Source organism: Bos indicus x Bos taurus, chromosome X, assembly GCF_003369695.1.
Source record: "Bos indicus x Bos taurus breed Angus x Brahman F1 hybrid chromosome X, Bos_hybrid_MaternalHap_v2.0, whole genome shotgun sequence".
Lineage (NCBI taxonomy): Eukaryota > Metazoa > Chordata > Mammalia > Artiodactyla > Bovidae > Bos > Bos indicus x Bos taurus.
Genome location: NC_040105.1, coordinates 143,342,761 through 143,362,753, shown reverse-complemented (window position 1 = coordinate 143,362,753; position 19,993 = coordinate 143,342,761). Strand labels below are relative to the sequence as shown.

At 40.8% G+C, this 19,993-nt stretch overlaps 1 protein-coding gene across 5 annotated transcripts in view; it reads left to right on the top strand.

The window, feature by feature from the left end:
• DOCK11 (dedicator of cytokinesis 11) overlaps window positions 1-19,993 on the top strand; it is a 216,252-nt gene that overhangs the window by 84,698 nt on the left and 111,561 nt on the right. For all 5 annotated transcript variants that reach the window (XM_027534837.1, XM_027534835.1, XM_027534833.1 and 2 more), the window contains exons 12-18: window positions 516-728; window positions 10,370-10,492; window positions 12,052-12,134; window positions 15,132-15,254; window positions 15,457-15,533; window positions 18,534-18,718; window positions 18,810-18,875. In XM_027534837.1, coding sequence (XP_027390638.1) covers window positions 516-728; window positions 10,370-10,492; window positions 12,052-12,134; window positions 15,132-15,254; window positions 15,457-15,533; window positions 18,534-18,718; window positions 18,810-18,875 — 870 coding nt within the window. The remainder of the gene's footprint in view (window positions 1-515; window positions 729-10,369; window positions 10,493-12,051; window positions 12,135-15,131; window positions 15,255-15,456; window positions 15,534-18,533; window positions 18,719-18,809; window positions 18,876-19,993) is intronic.

The window sequence follows — 19,993 nt, the reverse complement described above, 5'->3', positions numbered from 1 at the left end:
CAGCTTTCAAATGCCATCTGTAGAGAGGAATCATGTCTTCCAAAATGCTGATGGGGCAAAGCTTTTGTCAAGTAATTTGATTTTGACTGATATTAGCTCTTATTAAATGTATAATCCAGTAAGCTGTAATATAGAAAAAGGGAAGATTTATTTCTACTGTGTAATATTGGCATTATTTTTAGGTAATTTCAATGAGCCTATGGAGAATTAAAATTTATTCATAGAATAATTGATGTTCTTTAAGTGTGGCTTCCGATTTCTACTCATTTAAAAAAATTTGTAACTTATGAAATTACACAGGACAAAAGTTACAATTTGAGAGTCTGTTATTTAGAAAGCTCTTTCTCATATGCAAATGAGCCATAATACACTTTTAGCTGAATATTGAACTCAGAAAGGAACTGTAATCACAGAAACTTGAAGAATAAAAAAAAAATTTCTGTAATTTGTGTCCCTCCCCCATCCCACCTAAAATAAAAGTCATTGTTTAAAAATGTAATGGTTTTCATTCCCAGGTTGAACCCTTTTTTATTAATCTTGCCTTGTTTGATGTGAAGAACAACTGTAAGATTTCAGCTGACTTCCATGTAGACTTGAATCCCCCATCTGTCCGTGAAATGCTGTGGGGCCCTTCAAGCCAACCAGCTACTGATGGTACCCCAAGAGGCTCTTCACCTGAGTCTTTCATTCATGGAATTGCTGAATCTCAGTTACGCTTTATAAAGCAGGTAAGGAATCTTTTAGTCTTGGTAGCACGTTCAGAATAAGAAACAGAAAGACCCTTGGTTTCTTGCATAGTTTCAGGCCAATGTTTTAATGTTTTCATGGGCATTCCGTCTTTTGTAGGGTCTGTGTATAGCTGTTTTTCTGGTGACTGAAGTTGGAGGGAATAAAAGGGAAAACAGCAAATATGCTAATAATACCCTAGTGAAGTGGGACGTGATGGGAATCTCAAAGGAAGTATTTTGTGAGATGGAATGCAGATGACACAGACACACCCCTGGACTCATGCACATACTTTTGAGCAAGGCAATAAGTACCTGAAAGGCTATTTTCTTTGAAGAAAAAGTTGACCCTAAAATAACCTTCCCTTTCCCATTCCCATTTCGAGTAGGTAGCTTTAATGGAGCATAAACAGTCCTTACACAAGGAGTTCTTATGTCGTCACAGCCGTCCTATCTGATACAAAGAATCCCCTTCAGAAGGAGCCAAACAGTTCCCTTGCATTTTGACCTCTGATCAGACCAGAGGCCTTAAGAGGTTAGGCAGAGCAGAACTGATAGTCTGCCTTCTAGACTTCTGCAACTGAAAGGAAATTAGAGTATTGCAGAGAACTAAAGCAGGAAGAAGCAGAACAAAGCACCTCACTTTGTAAGGAGATTTATTTTACCTCAAATAAAAATGTTATTCCTTCCATGTCCTGGCTATTGTAAATAGTGCTGCAATGAACTTTGGGTGCATGTGTCTTTTGAAAAGAAAGTGAGAGTCGCTCAGTTGTGTCCAACTCTTTACGACCCCATGGACTATACAGTCCATGGAATTCTCCAGGCCAAAATACTGGAGTGGGTAGCCTTTCCCTTCTCCAGGGGATCTTCCCATCCCAGAGATCCGAACCCAGGTCTCCCACATTGCAGGCAGATTCTTTACCAGTTGAGCCACCAGGGAAGCACGTGTCTTTTAGAATTGTGGTTTTCTCAGGATACATGCCCTATTAGTGGGATTTCTGGGTCATATTGTAGTTGTATCCCTAGTTTTTAAAGGAATGTCCATATTGTTCTCTGTAGTGGCTATATCAATTTACATTCCCACCAACCATGTATATAATGCAATATTACTCAGCCATAAAAAGGAACGAATTTGAGTCAGTTGTAGTGAGGTGGGTGAACCTGGAGCTTGTTCTATAGAATGAAGTAAGTCAGAAAGAGAAAAACAAATATCATATATTAACACACACACATATATATGGAATCTAGAAAAATAGTACTGATTAACCCACATGCAGAGAAGGAGTAGAGATGCAGACGTAGAGAACTGACTTGTGGACGCAGCAGGGGAAGGAGAGGGCGGGACGAATTGAGAAAGTGGCACTGACACATATACACCATCATGTGGAAGATAGCTGGCTAGTGGGAAGCTGCTGTGTATATAACACAGGGAGCCCAGCCTGGCGCTTTGCGATGACCTAGAGAAGAAGCATGGGAGGGGGGAGGGAGGCTCTAGAGGAAGGAGACATACATATAATTATGGCTGATTTGCATTGTATAGCAGAAACCAAGACAACATTGTAAAACAGTTATTCCCCGATTTAAAAAAAAAAGTTACTTTTTTTCCTGATTAAAAAGATAAATACATTATTATGTAGAAAATTCAAAGAATACAAAAAGTACTAAAGAAGAAAATTAAAAATCACCACCCATAAATGATAACTATTAACATTTTGGCCAACATTTTTCTAAATATCTCTGTTGTGTATATATAAACACATATACATTATGTGTGCTCTTACGAACTGTATTATAGTCCTGCTGTTTTATACCTACTGTATTCATTGAACATCATGTTTATCATCCTATATCACTCTCTGGATCAGTTACATTCTTATTAAAGAATGATATGGTGATTTAGCTTATTAGGATATTTCTAATTTTGACATATCATAAATAATGCTGCAGTATTGCATCCTTGTAGCTCATGTGTATTATCTCCCTAGAATAAATTTTAAGCATTGGGCATTTCGGTGTCAAAGATTATGCTCATTGATACATGTGTTGTCACTCCCCTCTGTGGGCTGTGGATCTGTGGTCGTTTTTCCCCATGTTATCCCTCATTCTCTTGGGTTGTTACTCGACTGTGGTTGTCACATATATGAACATTCCACTCTGATGGCCTGTGCTTCTAAAAGAGAGATTGAGCAAAACAGTATTATAAGTATTCGAGAACCTGCTATTGCATTATATGTTGAAAATTTTCCACACAATTCCAAATAAGTCCTTGTAAGCCGATGATATATTTGCTGCCTTACTTCAATGTGTTCAGCTGTCTGTTCAACGCAAGAAGTTTGAATTGTAGTTTCAGATGTCATGCCATTTATAACCCAGTTTGGAAGAAAATCAACATTTTTTTAATATCTTGTGTGCTAGAATCTTCCACTGATGTCTCATGTAAACATGATTGTCTTGTAAAATATAATTATGACTGGTTTGCAAATCAGGGAGGCTAAGTAAGCTGCCTACCATGGCAAAGCCAGTAGTGGTGAAGGTGGGATTTGAACCTAGGTCTGTTTGAAAGACCTCAGGCAGCAAAATTAGGCAGAATGTAATTAAATGCTGATATGTATAACATGTTGATCACTGAGGAAGGCTTTCTTATCTCTCCTTGCTATTCTTTGGAACTCTGCATTCAAATGGGTATATCTTTCCTTTTTTCCTTTGCTTTTCACTTCTCTTCTTTTCACAGCTATTTGTAAGGCCTCCTCATACAACCGTTTTGCCTTTTTGCATTTGTTCATAGTGATGATCTTGATCACTGCCTCCTGTACAATGTCAGGAATCTCTGTCCATAGTTCTTCAGTTACTCCATCTATCAGATCTAATCCCTTGAATCTATTTGTCACTTCCACTGTATAATCATAAGGGATTTGATTTAGGTCATACCTGAATGGTCTAGTGGTTTTCCCTACTTTCTTCAATTTAAGTCTGGATTTGGCAATAAGGAGTTCATGATCTGAGCCACGGTCCGCTCCCAGTCTTGTTTTTGCTGACTGCATAGAGCTTCTCCATCTTTGGCTGCAAAGAATATAATCAATCTGATTTCGGTGTTGACCATCTGGTGATGTCCATATGCAGAGTCTTCTCTTGTGTTGTTGGAAGAGGGTATTTGCTATGACCAGTGTGTTTTCTTGGCAAAACTCTATTAGCCTTTGCCCTGCTTTATTCTGTACTCCTAGGCCAAATTTGCCTGTTACTCCAGGTGTTTCTTGACTTCCTACTTTTGCATTCCAGTCACCTATAATGAAAAGGACATCATTTTTGGGTGTTAGTTCTAGAAGGTCTTGTAGGTCTTCATAGAACCGTTCAACTTCAACTTCTTCAGCATTATTGGTTGGGGCATAGACTTGGATTACTGTGATATTGAATGGTTTGCCTTGGAAACGAATAGAGATCATTCTGTTGTTTTTGAGATTGCATCCAAGTACTGCATTTCAGACTCTTTTGTGATTATTATGGCTACTCCATTTCTTGTAAGGGATTCATGCCCACAGTAGTAGATATAATGATCATCTGAGTTAAATTCACCCATTCCAGTCCATTTTAGTTTGCTGATTCCTAGAATGTCGACATTCACTCTTGCCATCTCCTGTTTGACCACTTCCAATTTGCCTTGGTTCATGGACCTAATATTCCAGGTTCCTATGCAATATTGCTCTTTATAGCATCAGACTTTACTTCCATGAACAGTCATATCCACAACTGGGTGTTGTGTTTGCTTTGGCTCTGTCTCTTCATTCTTTCTGGAGTTATTTCTCCACTGATGTCCAGTAGCATATTGGGCACCTACCGACCTGGGGAGTTCATCTTTCAGTGTCCTATCTTTTTGCATTTTCATGCTGTTCTTGGGGTTCTCAAGGCAAGAATAACTGAAGTAGTTTGCCATTTATTTCGCCAGTGGACCACCTTTTGTCAAAACTCTTCACCATGACCCGTCCATCTTGGGTGGCCCTACATGGCATGGCTCATAGTTTCATTGAATTAAACAAGGATGTGGTCCATGTGATCAGATTGATTAGTTTTCTGTGATTGTGGTTTTCAGTCTGTCTGCTCTCTGATGGAGAAGGGTAAGAGGCTCATGGAAGCTTCCTGATGGGAGAGACTGACTGAGAGGGAAATTGGGTCTTGTTCTGATGGGCAAGGTGTCCTTAGTAAATCTTTAATCCAATTTTCTGTTGGTGGATGGGGCTGTGTTCCCTCCCTATTATTTACCTAGGGCCAAACTATGGTGCAGGTAATGAAGATAATGGTGACCTCCTTCAAAAGATCCAATGCATGCTCTGCTGCACTCAGTACCTCCAACCCTGCAGTAGGCCATCACTGACCCATGCCTCTGCCAGAGTCTCCTGGACTCTCAAGGAAAATCTGTATCAGATAAATAAAGAACAGATGAATAAAGGACAGAAATGGTATGAACCTAACAGAAGCAGAAGATATTAAGAAGAGGTGGCAAGAATACACAAAAGAACTATACAAAAACGATCTTCAGGACCCAGATAATCATGATGGTGTGATCACTCACCTAGAGCCAGACATCCTGGAATGTGAGGTCAAGTGGGCCTTAGGAAGCATCACTAAGAACAAAGCTAGTGGAGGTGATGGAATTCCAGTTGAGCTATTTCAAATCCTAAAAGATGATGCTGTGAAAGCTCTTCACTCCATCTGCCAGCAAATTTGGAAAACTCAGCAGTGGCCACAGGACTGGAAAAGGTCAGTTCTCATTCCAATCCCAAAGAAAGGTAATGCCAAAGAATGCTCAAACTACCACACAATTGCATTCATCTCACATGCTCGGAAAGTAATGCTCAAAATTCTCCAAGCTGGGCTTCAACAGTACGTGAACTGTGAACTTCCAGATGTTCAAGCTGGTTTTAGAAAAGGGAGAGGAACCAGAGATCAAATTGCCAACGTCTATTGGATCATTGAAAAAGCAAGAGAGTTCCAGAAAAACATCTATTTCTTCTTTATTGACTATGCCAAAGCCTTTGACTGTGTGGATCACAATAAACTGGGAAATTCTGAAAGAGATGGGAATCCCAGACCACCTGACCTGCCTCTTGAGAAATCTGTATGCAAATTAGGAAGCAACAGTTAGAACTGGATATGGAACAACAGACTGGTTCCAAATAGGGAAAGGAGTATGTCAAGGCTGTATATTGTCACCTTGCTTATTTAACTTATATGCAGAGTACATCATGAGAAATGCTGGACTTGATGAAGCACAGTCTGGAATCAAGATTGCTGGGAGAAATATCAATAACCCGAGATATGCAGATGACACCACCCTTATGGCAGAAAGTGAAGAACTACTAAAGAGTCTCTTGATGAAAATGAAAGAGGAGAGTGAAAATGTTGGCTTAAAGCTCAACATTCAGAAAACTAAGATCATGGCATCTGGTCTCATCACTTCATGGGAAATAGATGGGGAAACAGTGGAAACAGTGTCAGACTTTATTTTTGGGTGCTCCAAAATCACTCCAGATAGTGACTGCAGCCATATTATTAAAAGACGCTTGCTCCTTAGAAGAAAAGGTATGACCAACGTAGACAGCATATTAAAAAGCAGAGACATCATTTTGCAACAAATCCGTCTAGTCAAAGCTATGGTTTTTCCAGTAGTCATATATGAATGTGAGAGTTGGACTATAAAGAAGACCAAGGGCCAAAGAATTGATGCTTTTGAACTGTGGTGTTGGAGGAGATGTTCGAGAGTCCCTTGGACTGCAAGGAGATCCAACCAGTCCATTCTAAAGGAAATCAGTCCTGAGTATTCATTGGAAGGACTGATGCTGAAACTGAAACTCCAGTACTTTGGCCACCTGATGTGAAGAACTGATTCATTTGAAAAGAGCCTGATGCTGGGAAAGATTGAGGGCGGGAGGAGAAGGGGATGACAGAGGATGAGATGGATGGTAGCACTGACTCAACGGACATGAGTTTGAGTAAACTCCCAGAGTTGGTGATGGACAGGGAGGCCTGGCGTGCTGCAGTCCATGAGGTTGCAAAGGGCTAGACATGACTGAGCGACTGAACTGAACTGAACTGATGTATAACACAATGGGAGTGGAGGGGTTTGGAATGTGAGGAGGCTTCAGGGGTTGAAAGTTGACTTAGAAGATGGCGCAGAAGTTGTGGGACGTCAGGGAGGTTTCAAAGGAGTAGATGAAAGCTGCAGAGGTGAGAATGAATGGAAGTGGCCTCAAATGGCTTGATCATTTTCACTCTTTTCCCAGATCCAGTAAAGGTATCAGGAAGTGGTCCTTCACTTCAAATAGTTGAACATTCCCTTTTGAAGAAGTCTTTTTCTTCAACTTCTTCCGATTAGGACTAGGATGCAGTAGTGTATAGGGAGAGACAATATTAGCAGATCTGAACACTGATCTGAGCTCATTGATTTTTTTTCCAGCAATATTTTTTTCAGTCTTCCTCTAGGTACTTTATCCGTATGAAGTCATTAATTTTTTCTTAATATTTATTTATTTAGCTGTGCCAGGTCTTAGCATGTGGAATGTGGGATCTTTTGTTGTAGCAGTTGAACCTGGGCCCCCTTCATTGGGACTGCAGGGTCTTAGCCACTGGACCACCAGAGAAGTCCTTGTGTGAAGTCATTTAATTCTTACCACACCCTAGTAAAGTAGATAGGTCCTATTCCTATCCCCATTTTACAGATGAGGAAACTGAGGCACGGACCAACCAGGTGACTCATTCAAGGTCCCAGAGCTACAATGGTGAGGAACAGGACCTGAATCTGGCTCTAACAGGCCCCAGAGTGCAGCTTCCCCCTTCCTGCCCCTCCCCTCCTGCCGTTCTGCTTCCCTCTCACCCTAGAGAGGGACATGGCACTTCCCTGGCACTTGTGGAAAGTGTGAAGACCCCACCCCTACAGCAAGGCTGTTCAAGCGGCAGCAGGATCTATAGGAAGAGGCCACCTACTCCCAGGGCTCGGTGGATGGTGGTGCTTGGAGCTATTCTAGGTTCTCCCCATCTGCTCCTTGGAGAGTCTTTCTCTGTAGCGGCTTCCTGAGGAGCAACAGTTGACCACAGGAATAGGAAGAAGCTGAGCGCATCGAGTAGTTTTGCCTTCCTGACACCAACCAGCTACTGTGACCAGTCACTTCACTCTCAGCTGCCTAACAGTTCCTTCCCAAGTGCCCAGATAGAGCTCGGTGTCCTGGGTCCCTCAAGATGACCTAGGGTGGGGTTGTTGGGGAGGTGCTGACCCTTGGGAGTCTGCTACCACATGCCCTGCCACACCCTGGGGGAGTGGGGACACCTGGCCCGTTCCTTAGAGGGAGGGGGCAGTGATGTGGGTGACAGTCACCCTGAAGAGAGGCAGGGATAGCCGTGTCTCCTTGGTGGGAAAGGAGGGCCTTGTCCTGAAAAGCCAGACTCCCAGGCCACCTGGGATTCCAGGGTATTCTCTAGCTACCCCACTGTGTTCTGGGGAGTGGAGAAGAGGTGGAAGCTAAGGGGCAAAAGGCAGAACTGCCTCAGAGAGTGTCCCCCTACCTCGAAATCCTGGTTAGTTGAACAGTGAGCATCTCTGTGCCTCAGCATTCTCATGTGTCTAACGTGCCCCATCCCAGAAAGCACTCGGCCCTGTGCCAACCTGCCGAATTTGCTCAGTACGGTGGGGCTGCTAGTGAGAGCAGCAGTCACGGGGATCACACAGTCAAAGCAGCTTCCTCTGATCAAATTGTCACATCCTTTGACACGATCATGTTCGTTTCTGGCATCAGTGTAGGGAAGTGGCTAGAGTACTAGGCACAGAAGGTGCTCAGTGAATGTTAGTTGCGGCAGTCAGCAGCGTTGCTCTTCTCATCCAGCTTTATCAGGTGAGACAATGGGAGCCTGTGTTGATAGGCTGAGTGGCTCTGTAGCCTGGGCTGTATTGTCTGGAAGCCCTGACTGCAGTCGTCACCCACTTACTGCACGAACCTAACTACGCCTCAGTTTCTTAATCTGTAAGAAGTGTGTGTCGTAGTGCCTTTGTTTGAGGGTTTTTATGAAGACGAGAAAAAAAAGTGAAAAATGTTAGTGGCTCAGTCATGTCAAATTCTTTGTGACCCCATGGACTGTAGCTTGCCAGGCTCCTCTGTCCATGGAATTTCCCCAGGCAAGAATACTGGACTGACTTGCCATTCCCTTCTCCAGGGGATCTTCCCAAAGACTAAGGGAGAGGGTGCACAAAAGCTATCTAGCACAGTTGTGTGACAATCGAAAGCCTGAGATGGTGCTCAAAAGCACTGCTCAGCATACTTTCTGTGGGTTGCTCCAGCACTCTGCCAGCTGCATCTCATAACCTAGGCAGCATGCTGCTGGCAGAACCAAAAATCGGATTCTGCGACCTTGAGATGTGGGTTACTCTGGTAACCAGTTACCTAATGTGCATTACTTCATTGAATCCACTCAAGAAGATTACAAAATAGCCATTCCTCTTGTCATAGCCCATTTCATAGGTGGGAAATCTGAGCTATAGGGAGGATGTGACTTTATCTAAACCCATAAATAGTGGGGCCAGAATTTGAACCCAGGAAATTTAACTCCTCGAACAACTTTTAACCACTTTCTTCCATCGTTGCTGCTTGGGAATCCGAAGGTGAATCAGCCATAATCCAGTACCCTTAGATGCCATTTGGATTTGGGGGGGATTACTTAGTGTCCTCTACTCAGTGTTCTCTTCTTTCCTGTCTACCTCAGAGAGTTCTATCTGCAACAGATGAGCTCATGAGTCTGAAATGCTTTGAAAACTGGAACACACTATCTTAACACAGTTGTTAATATACCAAGCAGACAAAATAAAACTTGGTAGAGTCCCAACGATGGATTTTTCCATTCAAATTCACTTGTGTGATGCTCATTTAAGCAACAGACATCACCACCTAACGGGCTATTTGGAATATATTATATTTGGAAAGAGCTGAGCTGGACATGAGATGGTATAGTTGTTCCACATGGAGCTTGGTAGCATCTACATTAGTCCCTGAAACAAACTGTTTTGGGACAAAAGGAGTTTTTGGATCGTCTGTCCTCTACCTTTACATTGAGAGCACCAGAGCTCTTCTGCTGCAACAAAGGAGTGTTTTCTATAGGATGATTTAGTTTTTATTCTATGCAGAATAGTAAAGTGTTTTCATCCTTCTTGGCTACCTTTAGTAGTAGTTAAGGGTGAGTGAATTGCAGTGGAGTTACAGGCAGCTACCTTTAAAAATGCATGTCCTGTCCCACTTCAGCAATGTATGCTATTTTAGCACATGCTACTTTAAGCCAAACAATACACATTGTATTGATTAGGCCTAAGGATACACCTTGCATACCCCACCAAACACAAGAGGCTAAGTAGTCAGGGTGACACCTACACTTTGGGGACTAATAGATGTGAGACTGGTGACAAAATTGAAAATCTTTATTGAAAGGAACATCAATCAGGACCTTTGAAAACTGTATGAATGGAAATGCTATCTCTTGCCAGGGCTCTGGACATGATCCTATGTTGAATATCAATATTCTGTGCCAAACACACTGCTAGGAATCACTAACCAAGCAACTGTATGCATGAGATTACATTAAAGAAAAATCTAACAGAAGGAATTTTTTTCCAGGGAATTTTCTCAGTGACGAATCCACATCCTGAAATTTTCCTGGTTGCAAGAATTGAAAAGGTTCTCCAAGGAAACATCACACACTGTGCAGAACCCTACATCAAAAATTCCGACCCGGCAAAGGTATTTATAAAGATCATTTGTGAGCATTTCAGCCAAATGCAAAATTTGCCTTTTATTGATACTTTAAATGATAATGTCAATGATGCCTCTAAAAAGAAAGACAATAACAACAACAACAACAACAAAAAAACCAACATTCTTTCAGCCTGCAGTATATTCTGAAAATATCGTGTGCTCTGTAAGTATGCACGTTTAAGCTTGAAAATGACTTTTTCCCCCCTTTTTACATGGCAATCTGCTTTTTGCTTATTTATCAAAATCAGAGCTAAAGGCTTTTAGGCAACATATGTTCATTGACACTATATCCTTGGAAATAGCTACTCTTTCTTTATTCCCAGCCCTGCATATTAGCCAAAGATGTCAGAGCAACAAGGGTAAATGCCAGACGGTACTCAAATTTAATCCTGTCTCTGATGACATGAGAAAAGAAAGACAAGATAGTGAGCCATTCATGAAGCTTCAGGGTATTCAATTTGAAGGAGTTTATTCTGAGATTTTTGCACTTCCTACTTTTTAAACGTCACACCTATCTGTCTTTCTATAATGTTGGTGTGTGAAGTGGCAGGGATTGTAGGAAGATTGCCTATAGGAGGGCATGGCAACCCACTCCAGTATTCTTGCCTGGAGAATCCCCATGGACAGAGGAGCCTGGTGGGCTACAGTCCACGGGGTCACAAAGAATCAGACACAGTCTTTAAATGGCAACCTTAAAAGTTGGCGACCCAGATAATTCTCCAAATTTCTGTATCATGAATTCTGAACTTTTGGAAATTATTGATCTAATCCTCTCTCATTTTATAAATGAGAAAAGTCAGGCCCAAAGACGGAAAGCATTCATGGCATAGTTCATTAGCGGCAATCCAGCTTCTGAGTACTTATGAGTCAGTCTGTTGTATGTAGCCTTTAGTTGTGGATGAAAATAGTGTTATTAAGTGGGAGATGCTGAGGACACGAATGACTAATTTGTGGGGGGAAAGTCTCAACAATATAGATAAAAGCCTTCATCATTCTGTATCCCTAGGGGTAGCATAAAGGCAGCATTTCACAGCCTGTTTAGACTCTATAGGCAGTTTATCTCCTTTGTCATCTCCCAGTGCCTGTGCAAACAGCAGCTCCTGCCCACGCTAAACTAATTGCATTGAGTCTTGGTCATTTGGCTTTTATCTTGGGAGTAAAAAGGTCAGCAGTACCCAGAACCAACTTCACCCAAGAATGATAAGTATATGCCTGCTCATGTGTGAAAGGAAATAGACATTAAAACTGCTGAATTTTTTTCCCAGTAGCAGTCTGCAGTACAAAACATGCCATACATCTATTTTGTTTGTCTTCTGATATCTTGACGAGGGCTCTGTTGATGAGAAAATCCATAACCTTAGGAAATACTTTTATCTTGAAAAGTGGGTGGCTGATGTGTGTTGTGTTTTATTTATAACTATTTCTGTATCTTGTTTTCCTAGTTTTTGATGTTTTATATCAGTAAGTTAGGGAAATTATTTGTTCTGGGTGAGTCTCTGATAGTTTGGACGAATCTGAGCCTATCTTTTTATTTCTAACCTTAGACGGCCCAGAAGGTGCACAGGACAGCTAAGCAAGTGTGTAGCCGCCTTGGACAATACAGAATGCCCTTTGCTTGGGCTGCCAGGTTTGTACAAATGTATTTCTGACCCATCTATTCATGCTCCTGTGTGAAGCTGAGGGCTGCTGTCCTTGCCAGCAGCATTCAGAAGTCTGTTTCTGACAAACCAGTTATATATTGGGACACTTCGGATGTGTCTCAGTCCATTCAGGCTGCCATAACAAGTTAGACTGGTGGTTTAAACAACAGACGTTCATTTCTGACAATCTCTGAGGTTAGAAACTTGAGATCAGAGTGCATGGTTGGGTTCTGGTGAGGACTCTTTTCCAGGTTTTAGACAACCAGTTTCTCCTTGTAGTCTCACATAGTGAAATGAGAGCAGGCTATCTCTCTGGCCTCTTATAAGGACACTAATTCTATTCATAAGGGCTACATCCTCATGACTGAATCACCTCTCAAAGGCCATACAAATACCATCACCTTAGGGATTAGATCTCAACATATGAATTTGGGGGTGTAGGGGCAGCGGAGTGACACAAACATTCAGTCTATAGCAGGATATAAATATTCTTTCTTTTAGAATTTGCTGTGCCTCAAAGACCCTTTCATTTTTTCAAATGTCTTGCTTCAGGGAAATTTTCTTTGGCTTGGGTTACTGATCTGACTGACACCACTTAATTTTATTGCATTTTAAAACAGAGCTTATTTGCTAAAGTGATGGAATTTTTTTCCAGAAAACCAGAAATTGCAGTGAATTATGTACAGTGTGCCCACTATTTTAGAGTTGGCTGGGTTTATGCTTTGAAAAGCCATCATAAAGTAATTCTGAAAAACATACTAAAAACTAGAAGGCAAAAAATGTAGTTGCTCAGTGCAAGTGTGTAATTACTTAGATTTTCTTGCTTTCTGATGACAAATTTGGCAACTTCTTCAGGGGTAGTATATTGGGAAGTGTGTTAATGGTACCACATATCTGATGGTGGTGTACATGATTTTTCTCTAAATCTTGCCAATCTACCTACAGTGATGACTGAAACTGTATTCCTTGCTTATACGCCCTTTGAAGTACAAGTTCCCTGACTTGTTTATGGTACAGCCTGTACAAATCACTGGAACTTCTGGGTAAAGGGCACTATGTTCTGAATAATTCAGTGAGTTATGTTCAGTGGGTGCTGGGGAGTACCCTAAGAGTGGAGATTTAAGGTCAGTAACTGTTCTATCACTATAATCATTTCACTTGGGAAAGGGTCTCAAAATGTGTTCCATGTTGGTAGATGAAAAGGCACCTTGTCCTTATTTTGCCAACTAGTAAGAAGTGCTAGCCAAGGACAGGTCAATGGCAAAGAGTAGTGGAAGGTGGTATACTTAGCTGTTCCAGAAGGTGAAACATACTTAGTGGTGCTCCAGTGGCTGCTGCTGTTACTTATTGGTCAGAAAGTTCGTTCAGGTTTTAAAAACCAGAATGAACTTTTTGGCCAGTCCAATATTTATGGTAATTAAGTGCTAACTGTACAGGTGGGCTTCCCAGGTGGCGCTAGTGGTAAAGAACCTACATGCCAATGCAGGAGTCATAAGAGACACAGGTTCGATCCCTGGGTCGGGAAGATCCCCTGGAGGAGGAAATGGCAACCCATTCCAATTTTCTTGCTTGGAGAATCTCACGGACAGAGGAGCCTGGTGGGCTTCAGTCCATAGGGTTTCAAAGGGTCAGACACAACTGAAGAGACTTAACACACATGCACGTACAAGGCAGGCGTCTACGTGCTTAATGCATATTTCTTTTAGAGGTAGGTACTCTTCTCCCCCATCTTGGAGATGAGGAATTTGAGTCACAGAAATGAAAAAATAAATCCTTGCCTAAGTTCACATGGCGTGTGTGTAAGCAGGTCTTAGAACTAACAGGACCTGAATTCAGAGCCCACTATAGACAGCCATGGCACAAGCTCTCCACCCCTTTTTAGGCCACATCAGTAACTGCTTGATGCTAATGTGCTTGTAGAAAAATAAATTATAAAATCTTCAAAGTTAGAAGCTTTAATCCCCAGTTCTGATGTGGAATTATGCTGTTTTTTTTTCTTCTTAAATTATTTGGGTTGTTAGCAGCAACAGGAACTGACTCTAAAGGCTTGGCTGGGATATTTAAAAGCTGTGTGATAAACCCCTGTTTACTGAAAATAAAGGAGGTATGCTTAGAAGTAGGAATGGTAGTTAGTGCCTTTACCCGCAGTTTTCAGAGGCTCTGCCAGGGGAGATTGTGCTTTGGGCCATAGTTGCTTCCAGTCTGTTGGGTGCTTGTATATTACTTCCTGTTCTGGCAGTAAAATAGCTACTTTGAAAATGAAAGAAGAGAAGGAGGAGGGAATAATTCTAATTCATATTAGAAATTTTATAGATATAAACTCTATATAAGTTGATCTTAAAGATCTAATTCAATTTTTATCAACTTCACTGAGATATAATTTATCTTTGATTAAAATGTACATTTATATGTCCAGCTTGATAAATTTTCACAGATGTATATAGTCATATAACTACCACCCCTACCAAGATCTAGAACATTTCTATCACTCCAGAGAGTTCCTCACATCCCTGTCCAATCAACCATCCACTCCCAGCCAGGCAACCACTGACCTTAGATGACTTTTACCTATTCTGGACTTCATATCAATGGAATTATGCAGTATATAACCTTGCCTATGGTTTCTTGTTCTCAGTCTGTTTTTGTATTTTATTCATAATGTTGTATCAGTTGTTCACTGAGTAGTATTCCATTGTAAGAATATACCACGATTAGTTTACCCATTCATTTGTTGATGAATATCTGGATGGTTGCCAGTTTGTGGCCATAACAAATAAATCTGCTGTGAACATTCAAGTACCATGTGGAAATATGCCTAGGAGTTGAATCGCAGGATCAGAGGGTAGGTATATGCTTAACTTCATGAGAAACTGCCAAATTATTTTCCAAAAGAGTTTCACCATTTTATGTTCCCATCACCACTATTTGATCTTTAATTTATCTATACTTTCGAGTTAAAAAAAAACCCTCTGTTGCTCTTTTAGGCCCATTTTCAAAGATATTCAAGGCTCTCTGGATGTGGATGGGAGATTTTCTCCTTTGTATAAACAAGATAGTAGCAAGCTTTCCAATGAAGACATTCTCAAGTTGCTCTCGGAATACAAGAAGTAAGTGTTTTAGAGTTACTGCAGTAAATCAATATCATAGATGAATTATAATTTCTTTGAATGATGAATGTGAGTCATATGTGGGAAAAATCAAATGTTGGAGCATTTGGATTTGGAAGCATTTGGAAGTTTGAATAAATGGTAACCAGTGCACTTAGTAATCATATTTTTTGAATATAAAATATTCTTATTTTACATCTAGGCCAGAGAAGACCAAATTGCAGATTATTCCTGGGCAGCTAAACATCACAGTAGAATGTGTTCCTGTGGATTTTTCAAGTAAGAACTTAAATATTGCAAATAAACCTAAAAGGCTACGTTTGAATCTCAGGGTTTTTATTTTGTTAATGTTTATTTATTTCGGTGTGCCAGGTCTTATTGCAGCACATGACCTCTTAGTTGTGGCATGTGGGATCTAGTTCCCTGACTAGTGATCGAACCCGGGCCCCCTGCTTTGAGAGCACTCAACTACCAGGTGTTTTATCTTCCTAACATTTTTCTTGAGATTTACATGGAGTATTTGTTTCCTAGGGCTGCTGTAAGAAAGTATTACAAACTGGGTAGCTTAAAACAACAAATCTTCTCTTGTGTTTCCAGAGGCTGGAAGTCAAAATCAAGGTGTCAGCATGGCCACGCTCCCTCTCAGGGCTCTGAGGAAGAATCTCTTCTTCCTAGCTTCTAGTGGCTGTTGGCTAGCCTGGGCATCCTTTGGCTTATAGACGCATCATTCTGGTCTCTGTCTCTGTCCTCATATGGTCTTCTACTAAGAGCACCAGTCACTGGATTTAAGGCCCACCTTAATCTATTATATGGACTTCCCTGGTGGCTCAGACGGTAGAGCGTCTGCCTGCAATGCAGGAGACCTGGGTTCACTCCCTGGGTCGGGAAGATCTCCTGGAGAGGGAAGTGGCACCCCACTCCAGTACTCTTGCCTGGAAAATCCCATGGACGGAGGAGCCTGGTAGGCTACAGTCCATGGGGTCGCAAACAGTCGGACACGACTGAGCGACTTCACTTTAATCTATTATGATCTCATCTTAACTAATGACATCTGCTAAGGCCCTATTTCCAAATAAGGTCACATTCTGAGTTTCCAATGGACATGAATTTTGGTGGGACACTATTCAACCCAGGACACATGGTGAATGGTTAGAGATTAGGAAGTAAATTAAGTTGATTTTTATCAGATGCTGTTTCATGTATAATATATGATGTGAGTGTGTTCCAGTCAGTTTCTGCTCCTTTTGCCTTGGCTGAATTTCATCAGTGAAGGGATCCAAAAGGAGAATTTCTTTTCTTGTCTAAAGACAAGAATCTATGATCCCAGGAGAAAAATGGACAGAAGACAGAAAAAACAATTTGCAGGAAATAAAATGACTGGTAAATAATTGGAAAACATCCAGTCTCAGTAATGATGCCACTAACACAAATGTAAATATTTCAGCATTGGTATGTTTTGGTTCATCTATCAAATTTGCAAAAAATAAACTGTGACTGTCTAATGCCGGCTTAGTTTTGGCCAGGCACCATCACCCATCTCAAGTAGGAGTACAGTTTGGCAAGAGACATCCATGAACGTCTGTAACTAAGGCATTCTAATTCTGACATTATCTATCCATTTATTCAGCAAATAAACATTTATTGAGTAAACTTTATTGAATACTTACTAGGTGCTTTGAAAGTATGGAGATTACAGTCTAGAAGGAGTGACAGACATTTAAACAAGAAAGCAAATGAATACTTTCTGTCTCTGATTGGGTGGGCTGCTTTCAAAAAGGGTGGCTAAGGAAGGCTCACCATGTGGCCCAGCCAGCATGAAATGCTTGGGACTGTACATTCTACTCTGAGGGTGTCACATGTAAAGATCTTGAGGTGCAGCTAGCTTGGTTTGTATGGACGCAAAAGGAACCAATGAGACTCTAGTCTAGTGTGTGATGTGAACACAGGAGATAGGAAATGAAGTGGGAGAAGTAGGAAGAATCACATCATGAAGAGCATTGTGAAAACCACGGTAACTCCTTAAAAAACTGAATTTCATCCCAAGTACAACGAGAAGTCACGAAAGGATTGTAAGTAGGAGAGTGGCAGTTGGCATGTTAAAACATCTAAGAGTTCAATGGATTATTTTTTCCTAAAGAAGTGTAGACACAAGTTTATGCATAAGATATTTTTTGAAGTGTTGTCTATATTACAGAAGGGATTGAAAGCAACCAAAGAGTACGACACTGTCAGTGTGGTTCAGTCACGGTTCAGTCATGTGTGGTTCAGTTCAGTTATGGGATCCTGATACCATGAAACTTGTATGCAGCTCTGCAAAATGATGTTTACAAAGAGTTCATGAAATAAGATATCAGATAAAATACCAACAACTAGGATACAGTTCTCTATGCAGTGAGATTTTTGTGTTTGTTAGATGAGACATACATAGGAAGAAGACTACAAGAAAATATGCCAAAATATGAGCAGTAGTTAACTCTGGGTAGTGAAATGATCACTTTTATCTGTGGACCTTTACTCTGTTCTTCCAGATATTTTATTGTAAGTATCGCTATCATAGAAAACCAAACCCAGTGAAAATTATTATGTCCTCAGATTTGACTCTCATGCATATTTCTTCTCCATCAATATCACTCTTCAGCAAGGACCAGCAGTCTTAGAGCCCCTTTAAGTGTATGAATAACCTTTACTGCAAGTGGCTACCTTAATAACATGTGCAGCTATACTTCTCTAAGGCTTTGTGTTTTCCACATTTGGGAGGATGGAATTTATTATTGGTAACACATCTGAAGATCTGTAGTTTCAGAAGGCTGCCATTATTCCTTAAGTGAAAATTTGCACCTGTACTACGTTAAGTTTTTAAGAGGGACTAGCCATGAGCTAATTGGCATAAATTTACTGTTACTTCCCTGATACCAATAAAAATTCGCAGTGAAAAGCTAAATTGCAGTCACAGGAGGAAAAATGTAATGGATTTCTTTGCAGAGTTTAAATTTGTCAAAATTATGATGTGTTATATTTGGAAAATCACTCTACGTTGAGAATGAAATAGCAATCCGCATCTGGTTTGAAGGGTTTCACTAAAATCAGCATCAGGCTACTTATTCCTACTTGTTCTTCTGGGTTCTTGAAGTGGCTGTATGAGTTTTTGTCAATCACTAAGAATTCTGTTTGTTAAACGGCTCTTTGAGAACACAATCCAGGTATATATATATATTTATAAATGCAGGAATGTGTTAACAATTGTTGCATCTTTGCCTGTTTTTTTTTTTCCTGCTATAGATTGTATTACTTCTTCATATGTGCCTCTGAAGCCCTTTGAAAAGAATTGTCAAAATATTACTGTGGAAGTTGAAGAGTTTGTTCCCGAAATGACGAAATATTGTTACCCATTTACCATTTACAAAAACCATCTATATGTGTATCCCTTGCAATTAAAATATGATAGCCAGAAAACATTCGCCAAGGTAAACAGGGTAAACTATACATTTTGGGGTGTTACACTTGTTTATAATCTTCTCGTTTTGTGACTCATTGTGAATGATGAATCATTTTTAGGCAAGGAACATTGCGGTCTGTGTGGAATTCCGGGATTCGGATGAAAGTGATGCTAGCGCTCTAAAGGTTTGTTTGTGATATTGATAAGCATGCATTTTTCATAGAGACAGACATTTTGGTAGTAGGTAGTTTCAAATGCTAAGTTTCGTGTGCTTAAATGTCAAAGACAATGTAGTAAAGTGACAAATGTAATATTGCCTTTTCTATTCTTAAACATTACCGGCAAGATTGAGTTAAATATTAAGAAATGACACAACGTGTTAGGAGCGTATATATAGCTTTAAAAAGGGTAAGCTGCATATGCCAGAATTTCTGCCTTTGCTCCACTTGGATTTTGCCTTGCTTCAATGCCCAATCACAAGGTCATTTTCTTCTGACAGCTTATAGTGGTACCATCAGGGGAGTTGAAACTCCTTTCTCCTTGAAACCTGAATGGGCTTCAAGCTGACAGTAGCACAGCATGACTGCTTTGATCTGAGATATGACTTCGAGTCTGTGGCTGGCCAAATGGTGCCTCCAAACTTGAATGAGTGATCTAGGAAAAGCATCTCAGTATCTGATACTGTGATCCTTAAAATACCTGTCAGTTTCACTCTTTATAGCCACCTTTTACTTTTGGCTCTTTAGCCCAGGAATCAGAGGCCTGAGAGAGAAGTCTGAACATCTAGCCATCACAAAGTGTTTATCTGGCTCCCCACGTCTCTAGCTTGAGCCTAAATCAGACAGATGGATGGCGAGTCTTCCACTTAAACCACCTAGGAAAAGAGGCTGGAATATCCCCGATTAAGTCATTGAATGTTTAATAGCTCTCATCTTTGAGAAGAGATTTTTTTCACAGAGAAACCTAAGTTAAATTAAGGATTAGCTGGCTAAAATGAGATGTAGGTTCTCAGCTTCTTCTTCAGTGGAGCTGAGAATAGTTTTTTTTCATCTCCGTGCACTATCCTTTTGTATTCTCAAAGATTCTTAGGTTACTCTCTGCAGTTCCTGCAAATTGCCTTCATAACCATATTTCAGGAGAGCAGGCGAGTGTCAGTTTCATTTCTTAGCTGGCCTGGAGGCTGGCTCTGAAGTACCCGGGTGAGGCCATTAGGAGCCTGGCTCGTCGACTCCATATTCATCCTTGAACGTATTAAGCCTATGGAAGTGAAAAACTCACACTAGAAATGAAATCAGATCTTTCC